The sequence below is a fragment of the Struthio camelus genome, chromosome 2 (genome assembly GCF_040807025.1).
Source record: "Struthio camelus isolate bStrCam1 chromosome 2, bStrCam1.hap1, whole genome shotgun sequence".
NCBI lineage: Eukaryota > Metazoa > Chordata > Aves > Struthioniformes > Struthionidae > Struthio > Struthio camelus.
The window spans coordinates 24,523,996-24,545,489 of record NC_090943.1 but is presented as its reverse complement, the minus strand read 5'-3'; the positions used below and the strand labels follow the sequence as shown (position 1 = coordinate 24,545,489).

The window sequence follows — 21,494 nt, the reverse complement described above, 5'->3', positions numbered from 1 at the left end:
GAATACAGCAAAGAGGGAATACTTTCCTTGGAAAACACTAATTTGCAACTTAGATGTCTCAGCTAGGAGTTTCCTCTGCTCATCTGATTTTTCAAGTCCAGAAATGCTACAATGCTGTAACTGAAAGCAGATAGCTGGATAGCTGATTCTGTCATGTGCTCCCTGAAATGGGTATGAAACAGGAAGTTTTTGAAAAATCTCACACAACTGAAAAGTAACCTCACAGACAGTTTGGATCACCTGAAGTCACTGGACACATTCTGTGTTGTCTTTTCATTTTCAGAAAACTTGGATTCAAACTTCCAGAACACGTAGGCTGGCATTTTAGCAGGCAGCACTTAGAAAGCAGTTCTTTCTATTAACTTGTTCTTTCCGTTGTCTGCGCTGAAACATTTTTTCATTTTATTTCACATAACATTTCAACCTGCTTGTATTCTTTTCCACAGTGATTGAATAGTCTCAGCTTGTCATAACTTCTTAGAATATCATTTAAATAACCAAGAACTGACTGGAGCATTTGATCCAAAGCATCATAGCCTTATTTCTATATTTAATAAAGCAGAATTGCCTCAATTCTCTCCTGCTCTTTTCCCTTCAATGGAAAAAAAATGAGACTGTAGTTTTAAAGTTCATTTTTAGAGGACATTTACAATATTGTCCCTTTGTGTTAGCACTATCTGACAGAGCATGTAGGATTCTTAGCATGTCAAATGAAAGCTTCCTTGTTTATTTTTGTTGGGCTGAGGCCACTTGAGAGTTTTCTTACACAGCAAAGGAAGGAAGGGCATAGAAGGGCAGAAACAATGTCTGCTTGGATTTAGCAGAACAATCTGCAGTATTTTTGGTCAAGACAGCCTATCTTAGAAATTAAAATGTGGTAGATGTGGGGTAAAACTTCATTTCAGGTGTTTCCAGAGAATTCTACTTTCTCTCCCCTAGAAAGAGTACTTCCACTGAAGTGGCTGCTTGTGGACCAAAACATGATGGGTATTTTCATGTTTCTGTGTTTTGGAGAAGAGACTATCCACCGCATTTCAACTCATTATGTCGGTGAGGTGGCCTCCAAAATATCTGAAGATAAATAATTGCCTGAAGATAGGCTTTCCAGAGCTGTAACCACACAGCTTAGGATGTTCAAAAATAATCTGTAAAAGATACATGACTTCTACAGATTTGTGTATCTTCTGTAATCTAAGAGTAAGTTTTTTATATTCAGAAAGAGTGAGGTAAGACGGGAGGGACTGCATTCACTCATGTCAGACCAGAATGGTCTTGGAAAACAGTTAAGGCTGCTTAAATTCCTGACTTTTGAGCCTAGCCCCAGGAAGAAAAGCAGTTTGCTCTTTGATAAAATGTGCTTGGATCAAAATTATTATTAAGGAATAAAATATTTCTTAAGTCATTTCTTTGTATCCCCTTTTTCTAGTAGTAAAATGGGAAAATAATACTTGTGTACATCCTCAATGAGTTTTGCTGCAAAACTAAAGATAATGATGTGGTAATAAAGACCATGTACACATATAAAAAAATATAATCTCTACTATTTTAAGTACCTAAAGTAATAGAGGAAACTGCTGACCCAGTGGTAGCTGGGTAGTTTTAAAACTAGGAATTGACTCAGCTGTCACTGTTTAAGGCTCTTTCAGGCAACAGCAGTTAGACAGCTTAAGCCCAACTATGCAAATTTTTCTTTTCACTTTAAGACACTAAGTGTGATCTTCAGCACAAAGATGCTGTGTCACATTCTGCTCATTCAGAAAAATGCACCAAGAACGTACAACGAAAGTTTTAGAGTGGCACCTATAGAAGACTATTTACTCTAGAAAGAATAACTGAAAAACATTTCTCAGCTACAGGAGAAAAGTTCAGATTTAGAGTAATACAAGTGTTACAGACAGCTGTTGCTGTCTGCCAGAAAATATTTTTAGTATGTAATCAAAAATGTTCTGAGGTAAAAAAACAGGGTGGCTGGTCTTTCATTCCACAGTTGAGAGAACACTGTTTACTGCTGTACTTCAAGTGAAATTTAAAATCTGAACGAAGCACCTCTGTACTGAAGGACAGAAGCCACCCTTGCTTGAGTAAGGTGGTATGCAGAACTGGAATAAAACATTTTGCTTGTTGAACTTCCGTTGTTCAAGGAAGGGCCCCAAGACAGGGGAACACGACAAAATCTTCATTACTATTTCCCACTACTAGTCTACAGTGACAGCATTCTAAGACTCTTTTCCACACTTCTTGGGTAACCTACTCAGCTAGCTACAAAAGCAACAGCTACTCTGCTTACTGCAGCCTAATGCTCTTGTACTTGAACATAAGGATTAGGCTCTTGTAAATCACACACAGCTTGAGAGAATTAAAGCTGTATTTGTTTTAATTTTTCCAAAATTAATCTGCACTGCTTTTGGCTCCTCTCTCCATTTTTCTCTTTCCATTCTGAAAGTCTGTCTCATGTAATTAAACTCACCATCAAGCTGGAAGTACCAAGCACCATCTAGAGAACTGCACATGCTCATCAACTTGCCCACTAACCCTTTGACAATCAGCTCAAATCCTGTGCTGTAGGTTTTGACACGCAGCCTCAACTGACAAAATAACACCTCACCAACACTGCAATTACCACTGTGACATCTCACTTTGACTTTAGAGAGGGTGAGATCAGACGTGCAAAGTATGCATTCAAGGACTTTTGCAACTTTCACACACCTTCAACTTAGCTCTTTAACAAAAGACTATCTGGGAGACTCTTTGCCAAGCTCATGTTGCTTATTTTTTTCTGTTTTATAATTCCTAAGATATTAATCATAAGGTGAAATTGCCCACAGTGTAAATGGAGTTTGGTGAAGAAACAGGAATCAAGTTGTATTGGAGATATCAAACACTGATGTCCAGTTACTTTACACCCAGCTAACACCCCTCAAAATCCTAAAAGAGCGAACATTATGAATAGATTTCTGTCTGGAAACGGTCACTGCAGATACAGAACACTGCAAGAGTAATAACATTCTGGACACATACAGCTGACTTGCAGAACAGAGTGATTAGGCCTATTTGCATCAGACTGGCATCTGTACAATGAGATATTAGCTTAGATGGTATAATTATTCCCTTCGGAAAAACTATAGATAAAATTTCAAAATCTGAAATCCAAACACTTCACTAGAAAAGATTGCCTCTGGTGAGATAGTAAAGCAGAAAGCCAATATTCAAGGGAGGATATAAATTCTTCTATTAGTACGGAATAGTGGAGAAAGAACATTTATCAGACACAAGAAATTTGCACAAATTCTAGTATGTCTTTTGCAGAAAATAAGCAAGAAAAAACATGGACTAATTCAATGAAAAGAATTTTCATTTGCTTTTTTTATTTGAAGTTATAGAAATAGTACTGCAGGAAATAACACACTGCTAATATGTATTTTTAAGAAAATCTATTACTTTCGTTACCTGTTTTTAAAGATTAGATAGGCACAAGTGCATATTATTTTTAAAGGAACTTCAACAGCTGAGAAAATTATAGCTTTAAATTTGTCACAGATTTTAGTATTTATTTTCAAGATTGATACCTAAAAATAGTTATTAATTTGTAAGCTATTGATGAGAGAAAAGTCTACCTCTAATAAGTACTAATAAATGTACTAGTAAGTATCATTTTTAATCTCAGTAAGTATTTTTTACGCAGAAAGAAGCTTGCAGAAAGAAAAAAGTTAAAAACATAAGGAAAATAATTTACTATCTGTGACCAGAGAAATATAAATCATTTCTTGAGAAAATTTGGTCTAGGGTTATAAATTGAGAACTTATCTCAAAGACTTTTTATATGATACACAGATTACAGTGTGCATCTGTTAGAATAATTATTAAAAATTACTGTAACAGTGCTAATATCTCTTTTTAAACTAGGATACAGAAATCTGTAGTTATATATTAAAAAAAGCATGAAAGTACTGTCAGAAAGATTAAGCTACAGACAGTCTCCAACACGTAAGTCTTTTCTTTTTAAGTCTCTCTTGTACTATAGACATTTGAGACGGAACACATCACAATTATGGTGTTCTAAAGCATACCATTCCCCCTACCACAATAAATTAAGCTAGAACCAAAAGATTTTATTAAAATTTAAGAGATATTCACTAAACCATTTGAAGAGATCTGCCTTCAAGGGAAAGCTTATTTAAAAGATTTGGTGGTGACTTTTTTTTTTTAAAATGTTAAAGCCACATGAAACTTGCAACTTTGGACTTACGTGGTGTTTATCCGCCTGAGGTCACATAAAAATTACATCTAACATACCTTTGCAAAAAAGACTGTGAGGTGTGTTTCACTGCCAAGTATCCAAATGGGGGCTTTTGGAGATTTCAAATAGGAGCCAACCTAAAAAAAGGTGCATAAAATCAGAAACACAAAGCAAACCCTAAAAGTCAGTTAACAACTAAGTTAATGACAATCGGGTTAATGAAGTCTCAAATGTTCTCAAAAACTATTGTAAAATTAGATTCTAATTTTGATCTCTGACTTCTGATTGACTTGGAAAGCAACCACAAAAATAAGACTTCTATCACTGAAACAGGAGTTTGATGAAAAAGTGGTATCAGCATTATTCCGTATTACAATCTTGGGAGACAATGCTTCAAAAATGCACACGAATAACTACTCTTGTGCTTAATAATCATACAGGGAGATCCAAAATGAGGTGGAAGTCCACTTCATTTATGATCTAGCCTTGGATGTATCAATTCAGAACTGACATTTACTTAATAAATGAAGGGATAGCTACAGTCAATACACCAACATTCTGTGAACTACATAATCCTCTTTAATCATAATCTAAGTCAAAGGAATTCAATACAGTTTGAAAACAAAGCAAAGAAAAACTAAAAAACTTTTTGAAAGTAACAGTATTAATCCTCAGTTTCAAAAGTGTTATTTGTAAGGCACAAGATTTCTTAAATAGAATCCTTAAATCAAGAAATTCTGTGTCACGACCAGAAGCTGTGATACAGATTAGGCTGCATTTCAGATATACATACGACTATTTATTTATTTTAAATGGAAGACAGTGATAGCATAAAAAGAGAACAATGGTACTGTAACATTCACAATAGCTAGTCACTTTGGGACTTAACTTGCATTGATCTTTATTTCTGTAAGAGCAAGCTTCTAATTGGTTATATAAAAATTGGTGCAATGATGTGTTAATTCAAATAGCAAACAACATTTACTTTGTAAGTTGCATTTAATAATTTTATTACATGGGTTGTTTTTATAATATTCTCAGTTTTAATTTGAAGTTGAAAGTACTTTAAGACCTTTGATTGTTCAAGCTGAAGCTTTAAGTAATGCTGTCAGCAAAGAAACCCGCAATGCCTTATTGAAAGAATCATTTTCAATTACACAAAAAAGCTTACCTTACAGTATCTCAGAGACTCCATCAATGTCAAAAAGCCTACTGTTGCCTGTTTATGTATACCCAGAAGTTCTGTTTAAAAACCAAACCCAAAGTTTATGTTAGAAAAAAGCGGCAAAGTCTCTTTTAAGTCATTTTCTCTTGCTTTCAAGATCAGTCAAGTAATAACAATTCTAGAAAATCATGCAGTTTTATCAACAATGAATGGCAAATCATTAAGGTATGGTCAAAAAAAACCCACAAAACTTTTCTGTTTTTCCTCTTTATAAAAAAGAGCTAAATGGATGGTTTTAACATAAATTTGCTGTTGACAGCCTGTTTTCAAAAGTTGTTGGATTTCTCAGCAGAGGTACTTGTAACTCGCACCAAAACTATTCTCTGGAATAAAACAACTATCACGAAGGAATATTTTGTTTGGGGAGAGGTGGGGGAAAGATTTCCATGGCTGGATTGATCTTTATCATGCCACTTTATGAATAGAAAATGATACTTTTTATATAATAGAGTTTTATTAATAGGAAGGAAAGAGCTCACTGAATCTGATTTTCCATACTGACTTCCATTTAACATATTAGACTGCTCCAAAGCACACACAGCTGTCAGGAATAGCTGAACTGTTTATGTACTTCTGACTAAAGAGTACTTACAGAGCCTCATTTGAGGCTCCCTAAAAAAGAACGAGAGAGAACACAGTTCTAACCATAACGATTCAAAGCAGCTCTGGGCTTACACATGCATTATCTCAACAGTGCAATTAGACTGTTTGAAACAACTGTAAGTTACTTAAACAAAGAGCAGCACATACCTGATACTGCAAGTCCACCCAAAACATACAACATAAACTGATCAATTTAACAGGATCTGCATTTCCTTTTTCAGGAACATCGATTTTTTTTAAATTTGAAACTTCCTTCTGAAACACTAATTTTCAACGGTATTTGTCAACATTGATGATTCACGTACACCAGCAAAAAGCTATGAAGTCTGTATCCATCGGCTAAAGCCTCAGGACTCTAGTAAGTGAAAAAAAACTGTTCCAAATATAAAAGATTTTTCCTTCTGCTGAACTCAACTCTGCATTTTGTTACAACTCTACAGCACTAAGCATGGCATGGCATGCTTCTTCACCAGATTCAAGTTTAACTCCCAGAATTTTGCAACAGTGCAGAAGAGTTATTATAGTAATGGTTTAACTTTTTCCTCTATTGCTAAGAAAAAAAAAAACAAATACAAACAGTCAAAGAGTTGGAATAGTTTGCCCTATTTGTGTCTAACTTACTAACACTGACTCATTCATTACCTCTGTGGCAAATAAGTACAATTCTTTCCTTGGAGTTTGTGTCTGTCACCTTGCATGGTAAAAAGACTCCTTTGCTTCTCTTTAGCTTCTCTTTGGAAATGTTTAGAGCCCTTGGTCTGAGACTATGCTCTCCAGGATTATCTTCAAACTTTCCTGGAATTAAGACATTTAGGGGTGCACAGATCACACTTCGCAGAACCCCATGACCTCATTGACTAAGAGCTGTGTTGCTATAAATGGTAGTATGCTTAGATGAAACGCCGAGAGCAAGACAGCTATCCCAATTCAAAAATTAATAAAGGAGCCTTCAAACTAGGGAATAGAAACTGTTCAGAAAGATGATGTACAACAAAGGGAAATGAATGGCAGAAATGAGCGACAGTACACTAACAGACCATCATTTCAGCTAACTTGTCAAATGAATTTTGGGGGGAAAAAAAGATGAAAAACATTTATCAATGCAAAGCTCAGTCAGCAAGACAAAGGCTTCACATTTTTGGAGTTGATGGCCACGACAAAAGAACAATGAAATTAGTTTCAAGTAATATTTATTATTCAGGAAAAAAAAAAAAATCAAATGATTAAATATTTTGCTTCCCCTGACATATAACAAGGTGATAACTAGGACAGATAACTAAGAGTTGAGATCCTGGCTATGATAGTACAGGAAAATGAATATCCTAAATAGCTAGTAGACAGCTAAATAGATTGTGTATCTGAAAGATATGAGGCTAACTTTAGCCTGTGGATACTGGTCTACCAATGTCTCCTTCAGAATCAGTCAACAGAGAAGTGGAGAGATAAAAAGGCAAAAACCACTCTTGAGTAAGTTTCGAGGAAGCAAAGGAAGCCTGTTTTCCCTAAACCAAAACTAGTCCTTGTACATACTCCCTCCCTGTCCAAACAGCCCCACTGGAAGAGATCTAATAACACCAAAGGTCACTTAAAGAAAAATGAGTAGCTCTGCCTCTTGTCAGAGAGCTAATTTCTCCTTTTTTAAAGGATTTTTGCAAGAGTAATCCATTTCAAAAAAGGAAGAAAATCAGAGCCTTAAAGTGCATGCCCCAACTAATGATGAAGGTTTTAAAGTTTAATGACATTGTACCAATTGTATCAGGATACTGCCACCTAGTGACAATCTGAAACAAAAGAAATTCTTGACACCACTTGAAAAAGGCAGGTTACTACAGCATTGTTTTTCCACATTAAATCACTGCACTTCACAGAAGAATGAAGGGAAGCTTGTTCTAATGAGCTAAGTGCAATAAAATATGAAGTTTGTGATTTAAATAAAGATTAAAGATTTCCATCTTCAGAACCTCTCCAAACACCATAATCTCAGCTTCCCCCGTACCCACTCCACTATATTTTCTGTCCCCTGCTTCTCCTCAACATTCCCAATTTCCTTTATCCCCTTTACTCAGCATATGCAGCCTCACTTGGCTGGTATGTTATAAGCTCTGTGTGTGCTGACTAGTCAGCTCACAAGCAAAACTTAACAACACTGAGTTCAGCATACCGTCTTTCTCACAGGAGGCATTAATCCGGGGTTCTCTCTCTCAGGCAGCTTGTGGGAGCTTCTCTCTAAAATGCCACATACAAAATTTGATCTAAACTGGCTGCATCCAAAGTTACTTCATGAAAGACAGAACAGAAAGATGAACAGCAACGGCCACATAAGCTTCCTTTCTTCAGGAAACAAAAAACCCTACAACCCCTTATACTTCCTCCTATGGATAATTGTGATAATAAAAGAGATTAAAATAAGAATATTTTAAAGCACACTATGTAGATAGGGGACCAAAGGGAAGGCTAGAGAGTCAGAGAAAAGAGATAGTTTCAACGTGTTAGTACAAGTAACAGCTAACAGAAACCCTAACTAATAACTCTTTCTCTATTTGGACACTTTGCAATACCACAAAAGTTAGAGCCCTGAATAGCATCTGCAAACTACTTATAAACTCCTGGAGTTTATAATTCAGTATCTTCTTTGTCACTAATGAAATTAGTGACAGTAACTTTAAAATAGTTTCAGAGTAATTTTAAAGATTATTTACTTAAGTTACTAAGAAGACTTATCTGAACAGTTAAAACAGGAGGTAAAGTGCCTTTATACACAATTTCTGCATCAAAATGCAAAGCAAGTGTCATTTTGAGAATTCAGTTTCATAAGTGTATTTACTTATGATAACAGTATCACTCATCTAGTATTTTTCTTGTTCCTGCAGTGCAGGTGGAACCTTCTCGCTACGGTTTCACCACTGCCCCTGCAAATATGCTGTGAACCACTTCATATCCTCTGTTTTCTGCAATTTCCATTATGTTTATACATAGAAAACTCAAGCAACACTGGCAATCAACTCTCACTAATGAATAAGATCTCTCAGAAAGAATCTGAGAGTCAAAGGAGGGCAAGGGAACTGGAAGCTTTTGAAAACAGTTATATTAAATATTTCTATATTTATATTCTATAATTTATATTCTATAATATTTCTATAATTATATAATATTTCAGCAAGTTATCTCAATGCAAAGGAAAGTTACAAGTACCATTCAGTTTATGATTCATAAACCATAATCTGAAAATCAAAAAGAGAAAATTAAAAACCCTGAATGGAATGCATAGATAAAACTAGAAAGCCTAAATTACAGCATAAATTTCAGTTAGCAAGTGGGGGGGATAAAGGACAACAACATTCTACACATACAGCAGGAATCAGTAGTAAGTGACTGGCAAAATACAAAAGAATGATACAGAGAAAGTACAAGTACTCAAAGCCATCTTTGCTTTAATAGTCACAAAAAGGTAAATGATGTTAGGATACTCAAGATTAACAAGGAGATAATGGTGTCAGCTGGAAAAAACAAAATCGACTAAAATACTATAAGACAGAAAAGTTCAAGTTTGCAAATCCAAATGAAATTCATTATATAACATGTAAGTAACTAGATAAAAAAATCTCTGAACCATTAATGATTACCACATATATGTGTAACACAGGAGGTGCCAATAGAGTGGAAAAGTGAAAACAAGAGTCCTTAACAGAAAACAAACAAAAAACAGGACAAAGGATGACTTTTACCTCCAAAAGGTCTTGAAACAAATTAGTAATCAATTTACATGCACTAGAAGGATAAAAATATAAAACCAGCCAATAGAGGCTCATCAATAATAGACTGCACTAATCCAGTCTAAATGCCCTGGTAAGTAGCCCAGCAGGTAAGAGTGAGAAGAGCGAGATACCATATGACTTAACTTTTATTAGTCCTTGACAGCCTCCAAATGTCATTCTAAGAAGTCTGATATGGAAGTACAGCCTGCACGGTATCACAATCATATGGATGTCTAATTAACTAAAAAGGCTCAAATGAGTTTAATTGTTGATCGTCAAACCGGGGCATTTCAAGGTCTCGCAAAGATATGTCTTAAACCTCAGTTTAAGTCAGTATTTTCAATGATGACTTCACTAATGGAAGTATGTGGATGAACCAGACATGGAGTATGTGGCAGCAGGAGAGAGGATGTGAGCACTTTCAGAATTCAAAGCGTTGCTGGTTTCAGACCATCTTTTCTACTTGCAACATGAAATTCAAAGAACACAAAAGCACAATAACTATATTTAGAAAAAAGATAGCAAATGAGCAAATACACAATGAAGGAAGATCCGGTCAAGAAGTAGCATATTGATAAACGAATCTAAGAGTCAGCAATGCACTGCCATCACAAAAAGGTCATTCACATGCCACGTATATTAATAACTCCTGTGTATTAGAGGCTTGCTGTTATGGACATCATACTCGGCTGTCTCCAGTATGCCTATACTTTCATGGCATATTGGCATATACTTTCTAGATCTCTGAAGAGGTCTAGAAAACACGAGCTACAAACAAAGGCTTAAATAAAAACTCAGTTTGCTTTGTCAAAACAAAAAGAAAAGGCCCAAGAAAAGAAATAATAGCTTTATGAAATAAACTTAATACAGAAAAGGGTGACAATAGCATGGTGAAAGTATATGAAGAATATGAAAATAGCCTACTGTACAACAAAAAGGTTTATGCTGGATATTGGAAGAAAATCTGTACAATTCTACAGTTCTGTCACTCAAAACCGGGCACAATACTCCAGACATGGTATGACAAGCGCCAAATAGAGGGCAAGAATCACTTTCCTTGACCTGCCGGCTACACTCCTCCTAATACAGTCTAGGATGCAGCTAGCTTTCTTTGCGATAAGGGCACACTGATGACTCTTGTCCAACTCTCTGTCCACAAGCACCTCCAGATTCCTTTTTTACAAAGCTGCTTCCTAGCCAGCCAGTGTCCAGCCTGTGCTGTTACACAGGGTTAGTCCATCCCAGATGCGTATGCCTTTGGGGAAATTCATGAAGTTTCTGTGAGCCCATTTTTCCGGCTTGATTAAATTCCTCTGAAAGGCAGCGTGCCCAGCCCATCAGCGTGCCCAGCGACCACTATCCCCAACTTGCTGAGAATGCACTCCCTTCCATCACCCAGCTCACCAGGTATTTTAAAGTTTGACCCTGCAGGAAAAATCCTGTATTCACTGATACTAATATCAGAGATTTTGTGCAATTATGTTTTATTTCCATTTCAGGTCTACTTAAATGAAAAGACAATAAACAAGCAGACTATCAAAGCAGAAACGTGGCATCCATTCCAAATTTGTAAGCCAGCATTTCATTGCATGTAAAAATTAGGAAGACATATGAAATAAAATCAACTTACTCATTCCTGAACATTCTCGGTCTCCATCCCACACATTAGAAACAGCATGCCCCGTCAACAGAAGGTTAATCAAGCTTTGGCTGTATAATACAAAGAAATAGTCTATTAAAAGGGACACAAAATTTATGTTTGAAAAGTGGTCTAAATAAATTAAAAAATTATTTTATTACCTAGGGAACTAAGCAGACATTTTCTACTTATACTCTTTTAAAGTAGGGCACATATGTAGTCTGGCCACACTAATATGATTTTTACTCTTTCAGTCAACAATTTGATACAAGAATTCAGCCCTGAAATCGAGAACTCTTCCTCAGAAAACTCAGCAATAAAAGAACCATTTCCTCAGAACCACTCATGCACAAAATGGAATAAGTAGGGAAACAGGATCCTATATTAAGTGTTGCTTTTAACTATTATAAAGTTAAAACTGCTGAATCCTTTTTGTAACGTCAATAATTTCATAAAAGAACAATTAGTTATAGAAACATTATATTAGCCCACTAATCTATGCTAAGTGCAGCAACCATACTTTCCAGCTTACCTTCCATGACCATAAACAGGGTCTATCAATGGCTCACTTGCATCTTCAATTTCATTTTTTATGTTTTCAATTCCCTGGGAAAAAATTACAAGTATTTTTGCCCTCTTAAAGAATGAACAGCAACATTTACAACGACAGAATGCAACAGTAAAACATCACAGATGGTTGAGGTTGGAAGGGACCTCTGGAGATCATCCAGTCCAACCCCCCTGCTCAACCAGGGTCACCTGCAGCACATTGCCCAGGATCACATCCAGGTGGGTTTTGAATATCTCCAGGGAAGGAGACTCCACTACCTCTCTGGGCAACCTGCTCCAGGGCTCAGTCACCCTCACAGGAAAGAGTTTTTTCCCTCATGTTCAGATGGAACTTCCTGTGTTTCAGTTTCTGCTCGTTGCCTCTTGTCCTATCACTGGGCACCACGGAGAAGAGTCTGGCCCCAGCCTCTTGGCATCCTCCCTTCAGATACTTCTACACAGTGATCAGATCCTCCCTCTCCAGGCTGAACAGGCCCAGCTCTCTCAGCCTTTCCTCATAGGAGAGATGCTCCAGCTCCAGGCCCTTCATCATCTTAGGAGCCCTTCGCTGGACTCTCTCCAGTAGGGCCATGTCTCTCTTGGACTGGGGAGTCCAGAATTGGACACAGTACTCTAGGGGAGGCCTCCCCAGGGCTGAGGAGAGGGGGACGATCACCTCCCTCCACCCGCTGGCAACACTCTGCCTAATGCAACCCAGGATACCCTTGGCCTTCTTGGCCACAAGGGCACCCTGCTGGCTCATGGTCCACTTGTTGTCCACCACGACTCCCAGGTCCTTCTCTGCAGAGCTGCTTTCCAGCAGGTCAACCCCCAGCCTGTACTGCTGCATGGGATTATTTCTCCCTAGGTGCAGGACCCTGCACTTGCCTTTGTTGAACTTCAGGAGGTTCCTCTCTGCCCATCTCTCCAGCCTGTCCAGGTCCCTCGCAATGGCAGCACAGCCCTCACACCTGATATATCAGCCACTCCTCCCAGCTTTATAACATCAGCAAACTTGCTGAGGAGGCACTCTGTCCCTTCATCTAGGTCACTGATGAGCAAGTTGAACAAGACTGGGCCCAGTATTGACCCCTGGGGGACACTGCTAGCTACAACCAATTAGAGGCTGATTCTATTCTAATATAATGAATTGAGACCTAAACATACTTCTTTCTCTTTATAGCAAATGGTCAGAATATGTTAGGCAGGATGTTTCCAAAATTTGCAGTTCTTCCAGATGAAGAAAAAAAAGAGACTGAGCTTTTCAAGGTTTTGTGCTGTAAATCTATTACAACATGCATGAATATACTATTCCATCCACATATCTAGTTTTGATTTGGTTCCTCATGCAAGTTTAGTGTTCACCTTTTATAGAAAAAAGGTAATATGATTAACCTTTCTCTTAAAACAAACAAATAAAAAACCCCAAACCTTTGTTAGTATCACAGAATATAGGAAGAGCAATACTCCAAATCTGTTTGTCCACACTGAATATTGATCCCAAACTGCATCCTTCAGTTCAGGGAAGCTTTTGAATGCTCGTTTGCTAAAGAAAAAGAAACAAAACAAAACAAAAAAAAAAGAAGGAGAATGTATTTAGATGAAGCATTAGAATAGTGTCAGCAAAGCACAAACGAGAAATATTAACATCTAACTTTGAATCGTCAAAGTAAAAGCAGAGCAAAACTGGTGTTATATACACAATAACACAGCAGCTATTCTGCAGTTAACGTAACGGCCACAGAGTCATTAGCATTTATCCATGAGAAGATAGTAAATAATTCTGGAGCAATGTGCAGAAATGACCATAGTTTTCATGTGCAACCATTAATCATAAAGTTACACACATCTGTGATAGCGCTGAATGGCTTGAACAGACAGTTGTGGAAAACACTGTTAATAATGAAGTTGTGAATAGACTGTACGTCAGCAGAATAACGCTTGCATTATGTATTGTTCTGACAGACATTCAGTCCATGAACAGTGGGAAAAACTTCCAGTTAAAGCTCTTTCTCGATGACACGTAATGTTCATCAGACACTACCATATTCACCCTCAGACTGCTTTTCAAAACACGGCTTTTGAAAGCACTTGTTCAGCCTTTAGAAGCAATTATAATAATTCTAATTTTGTTAGATTCTAGCTTTGGAAAAAGTAAACTGTTCAAAGCCACTAGTTGCAAATAAACATCTAGGAAAATATCTGGTTGCATAATAGCATTGCTGCATCGCTGATAAGGTAAGGCTAGTGGACCATATGTTTAAAAATAAGAAAGTAAATAATAAAAAACAGAGGAAAAAAAAGTGATCCTTCAAATTCCAGAGAAGTGACACTCTTGCTCTTTCTTGGGATATTCAGAGCTAAATACCACTTTTCAGAACACAAACATCAGTGTATACTGAGTAATTCAAATTAGATCACGTTCTTGGCTTATTTTACAGAAACTTCAGTATCTTATTTTATTTTTTATTCTTTGCCTGTTTTTAGTAAAACTTGTTTTAAAAAAATCTGTATATCTGCACAAATATATTCATATATGGGTCTAGTCTACCTAACACATGAGATTTTTAAACTACCTTTCTTCATCAACAGGTAAAGACAGTTCTCAAACTTCATTCAACTTGCTCCAAAGATATATGCCAGAGTGTTCATTTCCAATGGCACAGGTTGAGAAAAGTTGAAGTGGGCACCATAAACCCAAAGGTCAGGGAGAGATCAGTGTTCGGCTAGGACTAGGCTACAGAAATTACATATTCTCTCCTCTTTTTTCATCATATGATAAAATATATATATATTTTATTTATATATATATATATATATATATATATATATATATATATATAAAATTTTTAAAGAACAGAACAAACTGAAGACAGTAATCAGAAGTTATTTCAACTTTAATCAGTACCTTTTCCTATCTCAAGTGTTTTTGAACTTCTATTAATCTTTTCTTCTTCAGGATTTATTTTTATGAAGATTAAATTATTCATTGTGAAAATAAATGGCAGTTATCATCAAAGACAAACTCACTCGAATTGTAAACTGTGCATTTGCACCCAAAAAACAACAGTGCTTAAAAAAATCAGCCAGGTACATGAAACATCCTTTAAAAAGTTTCTTCTATTGTCTCAAATCAGAAAAAATAGTAGAGGTCAATTTTTTTTTTCTCTGCAGTATATGTCATGTAAGTATTTCAGTTAGAATCACTGTTTTAGAAGATTCTGCACAAAAATTTGAAGGTTTAACATCTTTAACTTCATTAGATACACATCTTAATTAGCTGTGTTCACATACTTGAAATGCATGAGTTATTTGGGCAATTTCCCACATTACATAGCTCCAGTTTTTTTTTTTAAAGTCTAATTTTTATGCCTAAAATTATATCCCATTTTAAATTGCAAAATGCAAATAAAATAAAAATTTGAATTCCAAGTTTAATCTGGTGAGAAACATTTTAAAAAGCACCTTGATACATCTCTTTCAGGGGCTGTGAATATTAGTGTAACTTCAAAATATTGTATTTTAAATGTTCCAACATGTTACTTACTGAATTAATGCATGAAATCGCTCAAAGCCAAGCTCTTCGACAGCCAAGGCAGCTATACACAAGAGACACTTTTCAGCACTACACATGGCAAAAAATGACACAAGATACACACAGCAAGCTAGTATAGTTTCAAGCTTTAATTATATTTTTAATTTTTAATCCTGCCTTGACATTCAATTTTTTTTTTTTTTTTTTACTGACTAGTATAAACTAATTTACTGCAACATTAAGAGTCCATCATACAAATCTCTGACTACATCTCTATTTGGAGTAATCAATTAATTAAGAGCACAAAGCCACTGGAGTGTGTAGCCTTGAAAATATTTGTCAAATACGATGCTGTTGATTTTGTGTAAGTTATGACTGTTACCCAGTCATCAAGCATAAGCATACTGCAGATATAATTTTGCAGGTCAACAAGAAGTACTATTTCCTACCGAAAAGCAGGCAGGATTATTTGGACCATTTTAGAGCAGTATCAATGTAGGAAAGCTGTATTTTTTCTTCAGATACACATCTATATTATCGGGATTTTTTTTTACTTTTCTCTTTCGATGCTTATTTATTACATGAGTAGAATTATTCCACACAGCGTTATACATCCTGTTTTTAAATAAGCTGTTCATTGTTTTCAATTAAAAATGGATAAATAGCCTTGTAATATAAGTGTCACTTCAAGAAAGAAAAAAAATACAGCATCTAGTGTCTTCCCAGGTTCAACACACGCTTTATATCTTTGTTCCTCTCACAACATTTTCAAACCGGGCAGATGACGTGAGCTTTTAAAAAACAAGTTTTCTTTTACAAACAGGAGGTTATACCTGCCAGTTGTGTCATTACCTAATCCTTACAGGCTTTTGAATATTAAGAATTATAGCAGTTTTTAGTGTCCTCTGTGTAACGATTTTATCTTACTGCTAGGGGAGTAATACAGAAAACAGATAGATCCACTTTCTGAGAAAGGCCACCTAATGCTGAATTTTTTAATTATGTCTGATCATGCAGCTACTGAATTTGACAGCATACAAGTCACTGGATGCCTGGAGCACCTTTAACATTATTGATCAATTCTTCCCATGAATATTCCTTGTTATAGCTTTTATGCCCTTTTTGACTGTATGTTGAAAGGTGCATTTCATTTGCCTACATGCAAATACAACTGATTTTCTCTCCAGCAATAGAATGACACTTTCAATTTATTTCTACCACAGAGATAAAGCAGCAGTAGTCTTAGAGTGATAGTTGTTGTGAACTTTAAAAGACAAAAATCAGAAATTGCAAAAGTTAAGTTTTGAAGAGTTACAAAAATTGTAGGTTTTTTTTAACAGTTCTGAAAAATGTGAAACAGAGTATGAATCTACATTGCAGCAAAATTCCAAACAATTTTTTCTTTTTTCGAAACAAATTTTTTAATAAGAAAAGTTGTAATTGCTACAGGAACTAAAAAACCCTCAGAATATTGGTTTTTGTAAGCAAAAAGTTAGAAGGAATAAATTATATAAAGCAATCTTTGAACCTGAGAACTTGCACTATTACAGCCAAATGCATGGCCAATAACAATTCATTGATATACACCACAAAAGCAGATGAAACAAATGCAACTAAATTCAGTAAGTGTGCTCAAATCCACCTTTGGTCCACACAGCTGGATTACAGACAGTTTAGACAGCTTCATTCTGTTACTACAGCACTGAGTGGAATGGTAAGAGAACTATTGTTTGAAACAGACAAAGGGAAAGAAGCAGAAACCGTACAGAGAAGTGTAGATAGACATAACCCAAACAAGCTTAGATGGAGACAACATTTTATGGAAAGGAAAAGAAAGAACAGCAATAGAGTATGAGCTGTATCAGAAAGATAATTACATAGAATATAATTTTAAAGAATTTCTATACTGCTGTGTCTAATCGTATTTCATGGACTTGCTATAAGTACATTCCCATATTGCATTCCCAAGTAGCAGTTGCCTGCCACATGGAAGCGAATCCATAATACTCCCTCCTAACTCTACACTCTCTCTGAAGTCTTGCAAACTATGACAATGCCTATTTCTATTTCTGTTGATTACTGCAGCCAAATAAGAAATAAATTTATTCTTTCAGGCTAGCAACGACACAACTCTGCATTACCAATACCTTATCTATATCCTTGCCCCTAACCCAACCAAGAAAGAAGCCGAATTTCCTTCTATAGTTAAAGTAGCAGGACAGAAAAAAATTCAAAGAAATATCTTAAATTAGAAAGTGTATTACATTATACCAGGCAAAAATAAATACTGTTTGAACTACAGAGCACGTGCAAGAGATATGTTCAGTGCGTAGCAATGAAAGTAGAAAGTGAACAATTAAACAGATTAAGGTGACAAAAGCACACTGTTCATGGCAAACACATCCCGTTCTTCCTAAGCACATCCCAGTGCATAAAGCACAAGGTCAGGCAGAACTGGTAGACTTGTATAGAAACATGAAAAATATAGATATGTAACAGTACGGATTATTTGATTTAGTGTCAGAGCTGAGAGTAATAACAGAGCTTGAGTCAAAAAAGACTTCCTGCTGAACACATTTTCTACAGTTAAAATTCCTTAAAACAAGGCAGCATATTAATAAACAGGACAGTAAAAGACTACTGGTAACTAGACTGTTTCTTTTTTTTCCTCCTCAAAGAAAACTTCATAATATGCGCCAAAGCTTCATAGACAACTGGAAAATCCATAGAAATCAGTAATTTCAAAGTTATAACTGCCTCATTATCTTTCAAAGAAAGATGTTTTAACAGAAAAGTTGCAAATACAGCCTTCTGCTTAATACTTGTTCTAAATTAAAAATAGTGCACTTTGTCACTCCTAGCTGGTGACCTGTTTTTTTCAGTTAATTGACATTCTAATTATTTGAGTAGTCTAAAGCACATGGAGCAATTCACAGAAGCAAATAAAGATGGCTTGTACCATAAAGAGCTCCAGCACTATTCATCGCTAAAGCTAGCGGTTCATGTACAAACCTACTGGTACAATTATTATGTTGAAGTTATGCCACAAACTGCAGAATAACATATACCTTCCATCAAAACATGGCACCTTTATAAGCATATTCTCATGTGAAGAGTTTTTCATACTTCTGAAGGGGCACATTGGGAACAAAAACTAAAAGAAAAAGAAACTTATCTTTTAACATCACAGATATCTCCTATTAAAAGGATTAATAAACATGCATCTCAATGATCATGTGCACACAGATTAAAAAAACTGTCCATGTTGCTGACACCACAGTGGTTAGATGTGCGTAGATGCTTTATCTTAGTGCAACAGATGATGTTTACTAGGTCCATGAGGCCAGTAACTAATGAAGGAATCGAGACATTAGCAAAAAGCAGGCAACAAAAAAAAATTCTAACCTACAAAAAAATTCCGTTAATCTAGCAGAAGATGAATTGGTTAAAAGCTGTCCTGGTACTGTATAGAATCAAATATGAAGGAAAGAAGGCTACTTCTACCTAAAAGGGGATCCAGAGTATTATAGATCAGCTGCTTTGTAGAATTTCTTACAAAGGCTGAAATAAAACAACAATGAGTAACAATTTAAAATATTCCTCCCGTGTTAAGAAGCATACAAATATTTCCAGACTAGAGAAACTTCAGGTCCCAATAAATTATAAAATAAAATTGAAAAGATTAGGCAAATTGCTCACACTTGAGAGAAACATACATGAAAGAATTCCAGTGATACCACATTCCTTTCTACAAAAAGGGTCAATGCCTCATTTTGCAACAGACAAAAACCCATCTATTCTCAATGGAATTACAAAGGCAAACACCTCATCTGTATAATAATAAAAAGCTGCAGTCCCTCAAAACAATAAAACACTTCACAAAAGGATAGGTAATTTTAAACAGAAATACATCTTACAGGGTTGTTCCTCTTGACGACTAGATTCTGCAGGACTTTCAGAAATGCTAGCAGTTTCTTCAGTTGTTTTTCCTCTTATCCATGTCGCCAGAGAGTACGACTCAGAATTATCAGAGCAAGCCATTTCCAAAATATCACATAATGTATGACAGAGAAGGTTCTTCTGCTCTTCTTCTGAAATATCAGAGACCTGCATGAGCTGAACCGCTGCTAACAAGTATCTTAAATATGCTATTAGTATCTGATATATATATATATATATATATAATTAATGCTTTCTAAAAATTAATAAATTGAAATAATTATTTATCTTATTAATGTTAATTACTAATGTTAATTGCTGTGCAAGTACACTGGATCAGAGAATTATAAAGCTGTCTTTAGAAAAGTGTTTTACTATGATTTCTAATCCATCTCTTTTCCTAATAGTGGATTTCAATTAATCTAATATTATACAAGCACATAAATACTACAGAGTGGCACAGATCTCCCAAATGGAAATTTAGAGACCTGCAGTATGCATACTGTCTACCTCCTGTAAAATTGAATAGGAGTACATTTAAATAAAAAGCATATAGACATTTAAATTCTTTGCACTATGACTTGCTTCACACATTATTGAAAAAAGAAGAAAAAAAAGAAAATAAAAAGAGGTCTCGGTACCTGGACAGTCTCTCCAAGTCGACTTCTCACTGGTAAAAAGCCTCTTCAAAAGGAATGCCTTTGTTATCAAAGCATCAAATAATTATTAAAATATAGAACACCACCATCACAAGTTCTACACCAAAGCATTTTTGCATGGTGCTAGAAAGGCTTCCAGCCTGTCATCATTCAGTAAGAGGACCTGAGCCTGGACTGTTTACTGATTTTTCACATTCAAACTAATTACAATAGTGGCCTTATTTATAAATAAATTCAACATAATTGAGTTCAAAGCTCAGGTATGCCTCAAATGCACATAGAGTACACATTTACAAAAACAGCTCTGGATTCAGGGGACTGTAGTAGCAGAGGTATAAATATTTGGCTACATTCAACCGACAAGATGACTCCGGTCACCCAGAGATCAAACAAAACTTCTCTAGCAGTTAAAAAGTCCACCTGTTTGAATCGTTTCAAGTCATAACTTGAATAAACCTATACATCTCCATATCTCTGTTTCATTTTTTCTCAAAACTAATGTTACAATTCAAATATCTATAACTGGCAAGTTCTAAGTTACAAAGGAACATGAAAGAAGAAGCTTCAGGAAGCAGGTTCTTCCTCTCTAATGCCTCCGTTATGTGCAGTTTCAGATATTTGCAGCACCTTAAAAATAGCTGCTGAACTTTCACTTCTTCCCTGACAGACTCACTCACTCAGCTCTCCACCACAGCTCCTTAGCACACCTCTTGTTTTCAGTAACTTGCAGCACCAGTAGGCACTACCAGCTTTCTGCGTTTCAACTCTTCCTCCTTCCCCAACTAAAATTCAGTTGACTTTTAGATTTGCTTTAAAATACTAAATTTAAAGGAAATTAAATTACATATAAATAAGCTGGCAAAAACACCATCTGCAAAAACATTTCATTTGACAAAGGCTTGGCCTTTCCTTAATTTTTCAAGGAGCTGGCTGACTTGATTCATGCCGCCCCAAAAGCCTGCAATTCTAACATCACAAACCAGACATGCTACACACAGTCTTAAGACCAGAGACAGACAAAGAACTAAGCCATGTTAGAGAGCGCAACCCCTGATAAAATACAGAAGTCCTACTCATAGTTTACAGCCTGAACAACGGGTGGAACAAGCCTTTCGGTGTGATCAGCGTTGGAGCATCTTGAGGGCTACTTACAGATTATCACATTGTGCACACCAGAGATGCAAGCAACCCCACAAGAGCAGTTCTCTGACTCGGGCGCTTCTCATTCCATGATCAGGTTCACCCTGATACAAGACTTAACGAAGAATATCCCCCACCAGGGGACAAGGCCTCAACACAAATCTAGACATACCTGCACAATTTGATCTGTGTGTAAGAGGAGGCAAGAGCAGG

At 36.0% G+C, this 21,494-nt stretch overlaps 1 protein-coding gene across 4 annotated transcripts in view; it reads right to left on the bottom strand.

Moving 5' to 3' along the window:
- The window catches only part of MINDY3 (MINDY lysine 48 deubiquitinase 3), a 65,892-nt gene that overhangs the window by 34,596 nt on the left and 9,802 nt on the right, over nucleotides 1–21,494 (bottom strand). For 2 of the 4 annotated variants that reach the window (XM_068934685.1, XM_068934687.1), the window contains 9 exons: nucleotides 20,124–20,181; nucleotides 19,461–19,634; nucleotides 19,048–19,104; nucleotides 15,556–15,607; nucleotides 13,440–13,554; nucleotides 11,992–12,065; nucleotides 11,451–11,530; nucleotides 5,409–5,479; nucleotides 4,294–4,374 (listed from right to left, as the gene is read on the bottom strand). In XM_068934685.1, the coding sequence (XP_068790786.1) occupies nucleotides 4,294–4,374; nucleotides 5,409–5,479; nucleotides 11,451–11,530; nucleotides 11,992–12,065; nucleotides 13,440–13,554; nucleotides 15,556–15,607; nucleotides 19,048–19,104; nucleotides 19,461–19,634; nucleotides 20,124–20,181 (762 nt within the window). The remainder of the gene's footprint in view (nucleotides 1–4,293; nucleotides 4,375–5,408; nucleotides 5,480–11,450; nucleotides 11,531–11,991; nucleotides 12,066–13,439; nucleotides 13,555–15,555; nucleotides 15,608–19,047; nucleotides 19,105–19,460; nucleotides 19,635–20,123; nucleotides 20,182–21,494) is intronic. The other 2 variants (XM_068934686.1, XM_068934688.1) reach the window with 1 other exon arrangement.